The 12,119-nt window shown below is 38.8% G+C and overlaps 1 protein-coding gene across 1 annotated transcript in view; it reads right to left on the bottom strand.

Annotated features, from left to right (window-relative positions):
- CFAP47 (cilia and flagella associated protein 47) overlaps positions 1 to 12,119 on the bottom strand; it is a 433,368-nt gene that overhangs the window by 38,438 nt on the left and 382,811 nt on the right. The window contains exons 60-62 of the mRNA XM_049766890.1: positions 6,915 to 7,005; positions 4,037 to 4,226; positions 2,062 to 2,113 (exon numbers count right to left, since the gene is read on the bottom strand). Coding sequence (XP_049622847.1) covers positions 2,062 to 2,113; positions 4,037 to 4,226; positions 6,915 to 7,005 — 333 coding nt within the window. The remainder of the gene's footprint in view (positions 1 to 2,061; positions 2,114 to 4,036; positions 4,227 to 6,914; positions 7,006 to 12,119) is intronic.

The raw sequence follows: 12,119 nt of genomic DNA, 5'->3' as shown, positions 1-12,119 counted from the left end.
TATTTTCATAAACCACACCTGGAAGTGCTCAGTGGTTGCTCCTGGCAGTGCTCAGAGGACCATGTGGTGTTGGATATTGAAAGTGGTACAGGGCTTCCCCAGGGGAAGTGAGCATTTCAGCCTTTGGAGCCATTTCTCTAACCCCTTTTTCATATTTTCATAAATTAAAGTAGTCCCTGGTTAGTTTGGCATTTTTACAAATACAGAACTTAAAATCAAAGTGATAAATTAATAATACAGTTAGCATTAAATCTGTTATCTTGTAACTTAACTTGTAACCTTGTAGCTCATTATGTCACATGGTTTATATTTAACTAGCCACTAATAACAAAGAATCTAATGAGCATGCTTTTTGTAATTCCAATAATCTTGTGAAAACTTTGGTATTCATTTCAAAATAATATAAGTATTCATTTCACAATTCCATTTCCAGATTTTAAAATATTGCCTTTTGGAATAGAGAGAAGGTTAATAAACTAAGCATAATCATTGAATACAGGAGGCCCAGATTTGATCCCTGGCACCACATGGTCCCTCAAGCACCATAAGAAGTGACTTCCAAGCACAGAGCTCCTGAGTCCTTCTCATGTATCCCAATACACACAATGCACATGACACACACATAGAAACACACCACCTTTCAAACTATATTTGGAGTGTATTTACTATACAGACATTTTTGCAATTCATTTAAGTATTATTATATCTACATCATATTCTACAGTTAATCTTAGAATGCTAATCTCAAGATGCTAATTTGAATGAGCTTTTATTGAACATATCTAGGCTATCATGAAATGAGAAGAGGGGTTGAGGGCTCACGACTAAGTCACATGTAGAAGTTGGTGAGTAGACTAAGGAAGTAGACCAACAAAGAGGAGAGAAAAGCAAGACTATAGAAAAAACAAACGTGGCCCGGATTTATATGTCCATAATTTCAGTAAATGAAGATAAACAGACTTTCTGTGTTCTAACCACAAAATATGTGGGGTATGGCAGGGGACTTAATGGGTCAAGGGTACATTGCTTATACATACAAGTACCCAAGTTTAATACTCATGACTCCTAAGCACCACTAGGTATAGCTCGTAGGATACTCCATCATCCGAGCAAACTTGGGTGTAGTCCTGCTAGCCTCTAGCTCCACTGGGTCCAGCAAGCACTGCAGCACCACCTAAACACTGAACCATCGAGAGTGGTTGGGTTAGAATTGCTTCAAGCGGGTGTCAGGCTCCTTGAGGACAGCTTAGGCAGTTCCACAAAAGTTGGGGGTGAAGAAACTTATAAGCTCTGCTTTATCCGATCATCACTTTGACCAGTGGGGCAGTAGAAAACGTCAATAAAAAATCATATGGCTAGTGGAAGAAGCTAGCAAAATGTACAGGGCATTCTATCGTAGAGACAGTCACCTTGCTGGAAAAGTGACATGTAAATGATTGAAGGTAGCAAGTGAACTCGGGCCACTGTGCTCAGTAAATATGAACCTAGGGTGAACAGCAGAGAAGTATGGTGAATGCTAATTCTAGACTGCTTCATATACAGTGATTCATGAAAAATCATTTTTGTAAGTAAAGATAAAATATTAGTGATTTTCTATGAATACTTTGTGGGTAAAATCATGAATATTAGCATCTTTCTGTTACAAAGTAATGTTTGGTAAAATGAACAGTGGGTAAACACTTCTACTGAAACAAAACAAAAAATCTCAGGACAGAAAGGAATAGAACAGGCTGTGATAATAAAGGAAAAGGAGAAACAGCTCTTATGAACTGGCTAATCTATACCAGACATTCGACTTTATGTTCCCTAACTGTGTAGAAAGCTTTTCCATTATAAATTACTCCCCTGAGACTTGAAAAGAAAAAGTAGTTATGTTGGACATGATTGCAATATAAGTAGCTCAGTGCCTTCTATTTGATATCTAGTTTTTAAATTATATTTTTAAATAGAAAACGTTAAAAATACAGACAAGCCTGAATTTCTATACCTTCACTCATCTTGCTGTGTTGCAAGCCCCTAGAGAAGTAATTAAATTCATTTTACTAAGATTTCCTCACTTACACAATCAAAATATAGTGGTTCTGCTTCATACGGTTGCTTTGATGACAAATTCCTGTAAAGAATTATGGAATACAAACTAGAAAACATTTGTGGGCAGTTTTTAAAAGATAAGAGTACCCCATAAACTGCAATAGTGATCAGTAAGGTTCTAATCTGGGTTTAGACATAACAGACAGCTTAATAGGAAGTGGGAATGATTATGCCAGAGAGGTGGCAGACTGGGAGAGAGGAGATGGTGCTCAGTCCTTGGCAGGAATTGTGCAGAGTGCTGGCCAGTTGAGCTTGGGTCATTTTCTCAGTAGGTAATTTAAAATTCTGATCAGAAACAGTGAAACTAACATAAAGGAAGACAGCCTGATAGAGCAAGGAATACATCAAGGTCAAGTCTCAGAGAAAGATTTGATATGTAGTTTTTTCTCATATAATTATTTTTTTTCATGGAATAACAGACAACTTTACCAGTGGGTTACAAAATTATAGGGTAGAGAATAATGATGGCCTCAGTATATATATATATATATATAGTATCTATCTATCTATCTATCTAGACTGTTTTCATTTAGGAAGGGAATTTTTACCTTGAGGGATTAAAAGATTATATGTTCTAGCCTCAACTACAGATCTATGTGTCACATATGACTGAGTTCTGTCATAGGGCAATGAGATGATGATGTGTGATTTTCAGGTCATATGTGCAACTGAAGATGGGACTACAACTAGCAAAGTGAATAAGGGCAATTTAGGATCTGGTGGAGAGACTTGAAAAGAGCAACCTGGGACCCTGGATGATAGCATTTAGCATAGGATTCTAGGTGATTGTAGTAAGCGTGCTCCTGAGACCTCCTCAAGACTAGGCTTCTCTGAAAGAGACACAAGCCTTTCTTCTGTGGTCATGCTAAACAGTCTTTTTGAAAATGAATAGTTTCTACCCCTTATGTCTTGTTGGAAACACACAAAGTTACATATCCTGTTATAACACCATCTGAGTGGGAAATATTGGAGTTGTGCAGAATCTATTTAGGAACTTCTTGAGCATGTTAAAATAAATATCTATTAGTAAGTAGAAATGGCCACTATTACATTAACAAAATAATTTTACTCTATGTCCTCTATACTTTGTATATTGTCAGATATTGTCTTCTGTCTTCTTGTATAATTTTAGGTTCTTTCAGCATGAAAATAACCAGGTAAGATACCAATTTAAGAACACTTGGATAAAATTAAAAATACTAAAGATATGAGTGTGAACACCTGTGAAGGGATTTTCTTTGTGCAAGGCATTCTATGCTTAAGTTAGAGGTCAATATGCTTTAAAAATGATACATAATCATAAATTTCCTCTTTGAGTTTAATACATTACTATTCCAAGAATTGCCCTTCAAAGTAAAATGACATTCTTTTAAATCTAGAAGAAAATAGAAAAAACTATTGTAACATTGTATTTTCATTTTGCCAGACTATTAACTTTTTCAAAAGTCTTACTCAAAACTTTAAATGTCAGGGAATTATTATATAATTTGGGGGGTATTATATATAATTCATTTCAAACCTTAATTCTTTAAATAAATATATCTACTCAAGTTTGTACTTTGAAATTAAAAATTTTATACATTCCTTAACTACCTGAAAGAGATAAAAAGCAATTTATATAGAAGGGAAGTAGATTATTGCAGGAAGTAGATTTACTGAAGGTAAAGTAGAAGTACATTATTGTAGGTTTTATTCTCTTCTCCCTATTGAGAGACTCACAACCTATTCCTTTAAGTCCATTAACAATAAGAACTGCCATCATATTAAATGTTATTATGTGAAGAGAACTAACATACCTAAATACTCTGATCACTATTTTAATTTTACATTGTAAATGACAAATAGGTATAAACTCATGTAATTGAGTAAGCATTAACCTGAAGTTTAAGTAAACTTAAGTTTTTACTTAGCAACATTTCTAGACTCATAGCTGTGGGTCTCTTACCAAGTAGATCTTCATAAGAAGAATCACGGGTGGAATTTTCTGGAAGCACTACAAAATCATTTGGCTCATAGATTGGACGTCCTCTAGAATAGTCACCATCTAGTGAAACAACCAATACATCTTCTATCCTCTTCTTTGCCTTGCCTTTTAGGACAGCTGGAGGAGAAAAACAGTGCCAATTAATTTCACTCTCAGATTATATCATTAGCCTTGAGCTACAATAAAATAATTTAAAAGAAAACTGTGGTTTTCACAGTGTCAAAAATACCACATATTGTTAATGAAGAGTATCATTCATATTGCTTAATCTTCCTTCAGTATCCAGTTCTTATTTGGAGTGATCAGTTCCTACTATCATTGTCACAGTGGACCAACCATAGCTGACAACTCCAGGAATGATTTCAATTCAGGCCAGGATACCTCCCCCAGAAGTATATAGATTTAAATAACTCTTAAAAGAAAGAGTCAAGTATTAAATACTTTGAGTATTCTAGATATAGCTAATGTAACATAGGCAGGTAGGGATTAAATTTTTCTCCTGCATGCTGGCATTAGGCTCTAGGCCCCAGTTGAAACTCCTGGAATTGGTCATACACAGAAATTAATTTAATTAAATATTTTGACAGTTAGAAAGAAAATGATTTCATAGATATGCCTTCATGTTTCTCAACTATCTATGAAGAAAATTATGTAAGAAATACCATTTTTTTTAGTTTTTCAGAGGTCTAATTAAGATTAAAATAATATTCTTTAAATTTTGATCTAGAAAAAAACAAACTACGGTAGACGTGAGTAAAAAGCCTGAGTTATTCAACTTTACAGAAGGTGTACACACTATATCAGAAGGAAATAAAACTCATTCACTTAAATATTTATAAAGCATTATGACAGTAACTTAGCATATTTAAATATTTATGTGTTGATAAAATGACATATATGATCAAAGATACTGATAGAAATATGAATTTTTACTCAAGTTAGAATTAAATCACAGGGGAGCACAGAGGATAGGACATGTACCCAGGTTCTTTCCCCAATATGGTATCCCATATGGCCCTCTGAGCCTTCCAGGAATAATTTCTGAGTGCTGAGTCAGAAGTAGCCCTTGAGCAACACCTGGTGTGGCCCAAATTACCTCCCGAAAAGAAAATATTGAAGAAAATATGTAATCTTGGCTTACATTTGTAACCAATGTATCTGGGGAAACACTGTTTTTCACAAATATAACTATTTTCTTTCTACGTATGTTGGCATAACTTATGTCAGTAGAAAACTACTAACCTTTTGGGGAATAACTAAAGATTGATATATGAGGGAGGAAGAAAAATGAAAATTTCATGCCTTCCTTTGGCTCATCTGGTTTGCTTAAGGCATATCTCTGTTTTGCAGAGCAAATTAGTAGTTCTTAATTATGGAGAGCTATGCCTAGAGCTTAAAGGGTAGAATAGTTAATTGTGCTTTATCATTATCTAAGATGAGCTTTCATTTTTAAGGATAATTCAGGGGCATGGGATCAAGAGATCAGAAACAAGGAAACTAGAACTGAGGAAAAAGAGTACAAGAAAACTTGAGAGAAGTTTGGTGGACATGGAGTAAAAAGAGTAAAGAGTGAACAGAAGAGGGGACAAAAGCATAGTAAGAGTAAGATTTGGTGGGGCCAGAAAGATAGTACAGTGCGTAGGTTATTTGCCTTGCAAGTGCCAACCTGGGTTCATCCTCAGCATACCATATGGTCCTCCAAGACTCCCAGGAGTGATTTCTGAGGGCAGAGCCAGGAGTAATCCCTGAGCAACTGCCAGGTATGGCTCAAAAAAAAAAAAGTAAAGAAAAAGGAAAGAGTTGATGTTGCAACATGGTACAGTGAAAACTCCTTGAAAACTTTTTTTTGGTGTTTGGGCCACCCCCAGTGACACTTAGAAATCGATCCTGGCTTGGGGGACCATATGGGATGCTGGGGATCGAACCCTGGTCTGTCCTAGGCTAGGGAGATGCCTTATGCCCAGCATCACTGCTCTGGCCGCTCCTAGAAAACTTTATTTGTTCTGTTTTGTTTTCAAAATATAGCCTAAAAGTTTGGGTTAGGGGCAGTGAAGAATGGATCAGCATCTCCTAAAAGAGTTCTTAGATACAAGCGTTACACAGGGGCCCGAGCAGTGGCAAAAGTGGTAGGGCATATTGCTATGACGGACCACAGTTCGACCCCCCCTGGCGTCCCATATGGTCCCCCAAACCAGGAGCAATTTCTGAGTGCATAGCCAGGAGTTACCCCTGAATGTCACCTTGTGTGGCCAAAAAACAAACAAACAAACATAGGAAAAAAAACCAAAGTGTTATACAGATGGCAAAAGGCAACAGAAAATAAGAACTTATCTATATAACAGAGATTATTGCAGGGAAGAGATCATAGAAGAGGTGACCCTAAGATTATGGTAGAGAAATATGGTGCTAGAATGTTACATACCTGAAACCCTATCATTAACAGTATTGTAAATAGAGTGTTCAAAATAAAATTTTAAATAAAAATTTAAACATTATAAAGTGTTACATAGATGCTAGAATATGATAATTAAATATGACACGAGAACTAAGTATGTGGAAAACTGATGCAGGGAGTCTGAGTGTCAGAACAGTCCTGAAGCTAGTATTATTTCAATCTTAGTTGAATTTCTAGAACTCACTAAGAGCGAACTGTCGCTTTGTGTATAGGGTATTGGACTTCCCATTAGGAGATTAGATTCCTCCCAGCACATCCATTAACAGGCGGGTTACTTAATTATTTCCTCTGGAGCTCAAAGTTTGTACATAAAGAGACAAGATTTGAGAGTCTCAGGTCCCTGGGAATGCTCTTTCTCCCTAAGTCTAAAATATACCTACCCACACATTGTTGTGGATATTCAGCCTCTGAGAGTCCAAGGAAAGGGTACAGCCATTGTATTACAGCAATGTTTTCACGGTCTGTTCCTATATTTCTGATTAGAAAAGAAATGAGCAAAAGTAAGCAATGAAAAACAAGTCTTTTCCATATTTCCATAAAAGAATTGATCTTTTATTTACCTAATAGCAATCAGGGGTTTCCTTACCTGTGCTTAGGAGCCTTGGAGCCAGTGATATAATCACTTGGAATCCTAGAAATTTTGTAACTAGACCCTCTGAAGATACCAGATATCTATCTAATAGATAGGTATCTGAGAGATACCAGGGACCAGTACTAGCATTGGAATGGACATGGATTTCAAGGTTTGCATGCTATGCCATCTCTTTAAGCTATGTCCCCAGTCCCTACTTCAGGCTGTTTTAAGAATTCTTATAAAGTTAAAGTAAGATAAAAAGAAAATGACACATTAATGACACCGCAGGGAACGGGATGGTTGCTGCCTCTACCCGGGTGCGTGCCGGGAGCCGGGCCTGTCTTGAGGACTTGTCCCCGCGCTTCCGCCGCCTGAGCCGCCCGCCTGGGCCCTGTGCGCCGGCTCTTGCGTTGTACCCGGGGGCACGCACCGTCCCGGCCGCGGTCGCCTCCTCCGCTTTAAAGACGCGCGAGGGCAGCGGTTCGCTGCTGCAGGCGACCCGGTGACTGAGGCTCCCCGACGGGATGAGCGACCGGCTTCACGCCGCCCTCCCCCCCGCTTCTCCGTCTTCGTGCGGGCTCCGTGTCCCCGCCGCTGCGTGTCAGGCGCTCTCGCTCCTGGGGGGGAGCGTTCTCCTGTCCGGTGCCCAGTGGTCTGGCCCTGAGTGGCGAGGCGGGTTCGAGGCTGAAACGGGCTCCTCACCTCTCCCACCGCGGGACCTGGGTTGTTTTGTCCTCTGCCCGCCTCCCCTCGGGGAGCGTTCCTTCCCCCTTAAGGGGGGGTTCGCGTCTTTCTTTTCTCTCTGCCTCTCCGGAGGCCCGGGGGCCGTGCGAGGTCGCTCCTCCTAGCCCCCCAAAACTGAAAATGACACATTAAGTGTTTTCTTTAAAATCTGGAGAATTATTAAAATGATTAAGAAAACCAACATGAGATGGAAGCTAAAATGGAAAAAGAGGTAAGTGTTTGTTTGTCTTGAACGTGTCCCACCTACTTTCAATTCCTGGCAGTCCGTGTGGACTCACTCCTAAGCACCTTCTGGAGTGATTTTTGAGTAAAGAGCCCTAAGACAAGATTAGTTTGGACCCCAAAATAAAAATACATAAGTAAATAATTATCAGGAATGGTTATTTATTGATGGGACTAAGCTGTGATTAATCAAGGTAACACAGTTCCCATGAGCTATGATATAAATTGATCAGGATAAATACAAAGTTCCTTTCCCACCCTGCTACAATGCAGTTAAGGATAGGAATTCAGAAGGTGACAAGAAATCCACAATCTAGAGCAGGGGTCTCAAACTCAATTTACCTGGGGGCCGCAGGAGGCAAAGTCGGGGTGAGGCAGGGCTGCATAAGAAATTTCACAAAAAAAGTTCTCAAATGTCATTATTAACAGTTTTAATTATTTTTCTGAACATGAATAGAACATTGAGTGAAGATCATGAACAGTTCTTCTGAACATGGCATCTTTTACCTATTCCTTGCTGCCAAAGACTTGACAGTGCTTCTTCTCACAAATCTGAACCACATTTGCTTTAGAGAGGAAGCAGTTGAGACCCTCAGTATGGCTTGAAGATGATCAACAAGTCTATACCTGTACTTTGACTTATTGAAGTTCAATGTGGAGAATAACTTTTCACACAAATATGTGCTCCCAAAAAGGCACATGGTACGCTTGAACATTCAGGAAAGCTCAGGGAAGCTGGTGGGGGAGACAATTCTCTCAAAAATTGCCCATGCATGTCTGCTTTTCCACTAATGTCTCTGAACTTGGCTTTGAGATCAGAGTTGCATGGCAGGTCAATGAGCTCCATTTGAAGCACAGGAGGGGCATCTTGCACATCAAAGGAAAAGGGGTCCACAAAAATTTGGAAAGTGGCTCTGTGCTTTTTGAAGTCTTCAAATCTGTGATCCAATTCCTTCTCTAGCTTAAAAATAGCATCAACATATTTCTCACCACTGAATGGTATGCCTGCATCCACAAGTTCCTTGCATGCTGGGAAATGGCAAAGGTTTGTCTGAGAGAGCTGGGATTTCCATAACACAAATTTTGTGGAGAATGCTCTCATGTTGTCTTAGGCAGCACTGATAAGCTGCCCCAGGCCTTGTAACATCTTGTTTAGTACATTCAGCTTATGTGTGATGTCAACAAAAAAGCTAAGTCCATGAGCCATTTGTGATCACTCAACTCAGAAACAGCATTCTCATCCTTCTCCATGAAGGCTTTCACTTCTCTCAACTCAAAAAATCTTTTCAGGACATTTCCCCTGCTGAGCCAACAACGTGCCTTACTGAAATAGAGCACATCTCCATATTCTGACTCCATTTCCTCTCAAAAAGCATGGAACCTCCTGTGCTTTAAGCCCCTGGATCTGACTTGGTTGATGCATTTCACAACAACAGACATCACATTATCACACAGCAGGCATTTACTGCAAAGGGCCTGCAGATGGATAATGCAGTGAAGAGCAACGGACTTCTCTACACTCTCCTCTTCAAGTTTTTTTGAACAAGTGCCACCAGACCATTTCTCCTCCCTGTCATCTATGACGCTCCATCAGTTATTATTCCAACAAACCTCTTCCATGGCAAACATGCATTCTCAATGGCATCACACAGATGTCAAAATATCTCATTAGTGGTGGCCTGGCCATGCATTGGAATTATTGTGAGCAGCTCCTCTATCAATTCAAAATTGCAATCTATACCACAGACATAAATTGTGAGCTGCGCAGTGTCTGTTATCTGTACCCTCGTCAAGAGCAACTGAGTATGCATCAAAACATATGGCTTTCTCACACAGTTGATGATAAGTGTCACTTGACATGTCAGAAATGCACTCTGCCAGTGTTGGCAGAAAGGCTGATTTTGCTAAACTGACCTTTCTTTTCCAGACAGATAATACTTGCAGCCTGTAACATGCATTTTTTAACAAACTCTCCTGTGAATGGTTTCCCTGCTTTAGCAATCATCTCACTAACCATGTAACTAGTTTCAACTGATGAAACATTCTCTTTGGTTGCTTTCTTGAAGAAATCTTGTTGCCTCATTACACATGCTTTAAGACTGGCAACCTGCTTGGCTCTCTCATTTCCTTGATATTTTGCACATTCCTCAGCATGTTTAGTTGAATAATGGCGTTTCAAGTTGTATTCCTTGTGCACTGCAACTTTCTCTGAGCAAATAAGACATATGGGGATGCCCCTGTGCTCAACAAAGAAATATTGCGTCTCCCACTTTTCCTGAAATTGTCTGTGCTCGTCATCAATCTTTCTCTTCACTGCAGGCTTTGATGAAGTCATCATGAAGGTATAACAAAATCTAATTCTGTAATAAATTTCTCTCCCTTAGGCCTCCGATAATGCAAGGGACAGTGGGCAGGAGCAGCGGAAATGATGTCTACACTAGGCGCAAAGTATTAGCGATTAGTCGGTTACCGAATATTCACAATAAAAAATTGCTTTAGTAAGAAAAAAATCGCAAAAAATTGCATTAAACGTTTGCATACCCCGAACAGAACTGCTCGGGTATGCGAATGTTTAATGCGATTTTTTTCTTACTAATGTGATTTTTATTGCGATTATTCGGTAAGCAAATAATCGTGAATACTGTGATATTTAAGGCCGTCCGTGGGCCACAAAATGTATGGTGGGCCGCAAATGGCCCGCGGGCCCCAGTTTGAGACACCTGTTCTAGATATTAGTTTAAAGAAGGCATTCAACAGAAGTTCAACACACATTATCAGGTGGAAAATAAAATTAGAAAAATGCTTTTGTCATTATATAAAAGTTTTTCTGGGCCTGGAGAGATAGCACAGCGGTGTTTGCCTTGCAAGCAGCTGATCCAGGACCAAAGGTGGTTGGTTCGAATCCCGGTGTCCCATATGGTCCCCCGTGCCTGCCAGGAGCTATTTCTGAGCAGACAGCCAGGAGTAACCCCTGAGCAAAGCCGGGTGTGGCCCAAAAACCAAAAAAAAAGTTTTTCTTATTAAATGCATCATGTAGGAATACCTTCAAAGACTCATGACCTATATGAAGAAATCAATACCACACTTGCAAAGATTATATAATCATTTAAAGTACAACCTAAATATTCCGAAAAAATTTTTGGTTTCGGGGCTATAACCCAACTGTGTTCAGAACTTATGTGTAGTGGTGTTTGCAAGAGGATATCGAATGTAAACAAGTTTCCTACTCACTGTATTACTGCTTTAGACAAGTCTTAAAATTCCTAATATGGTTTTGAACAAGGAGGGGCCTTCTTTCATTTTAAGACAGGAGTCACAAAATGTACAGGTAGTCTTCTTTGTAGGAGTAATAAAAGAAAGCAGAATAGAGATTTTGGGGCCCATGGGAAATAATTATTTTTTATTTGGAGAAAACATTTGCTCATATAGGACAAAGTAGGAATTTCTATGCCATCACTGAATTAAATGGTTAATGCTAAGAAAACATTTTGTTTTCCATCATGATCAGTTTGCTTAAATTTCAGATAAACAAAGTGAGCACTAGTAACCAACATCGTGGCAATGATCAATTATCCCTTAGCCATGGCAGAATTTAAGTAGTATGTCAGAGCCTCCCTCCTGGACCACGGCATCTCACTTGGCAAATACAAGAATCATAAATCATAAATCTCCCTGTTTTGGGATGCCCTTAGATCAGTAGTCTTCAACTCTGTTATACATGTGAACCAGTAGAAATATGATAAATATTTTTAGACTACTAGGACAAAAATAAAAACCATTATGTATTTTTGAGTATTTATTTATGATTTGTATAACAATTTTTGTAATACACGTCTACATGGCAAATGTACTATGTGTTACATAACAGCAGGTTTTTTTTTCCCTGTCCCCATTACCACACATGATTAATCTCTCCCTTAGATGGCTTTTTCCACTCCCAACTATGCTATTCTTTGGGGCTTCAAGCCAAATCATCTCTTCTTCCTTCAGCTATTAAAGGCCAATGATCATTATGAAGAATTTTAAAAAAGATTTCATTGAAATTTTTC

This window comes from Suncus etruscus, chromosome X (assembly GCF_024139225.1).
Source record: "Suncus etruscus isolate mSunEtr1 chromosome X, mSunEtr1.pri.cur, whole genome shotgun sequence".
NCBI lineage: Eukaryota > Metazoa > Chordata > Mammalia > Eulipotyphla > Soricidae > Suncus > Suncus etruscus.
This window is presented reverse-complemented; position numbering and strand designations above follow the sequence as displayed.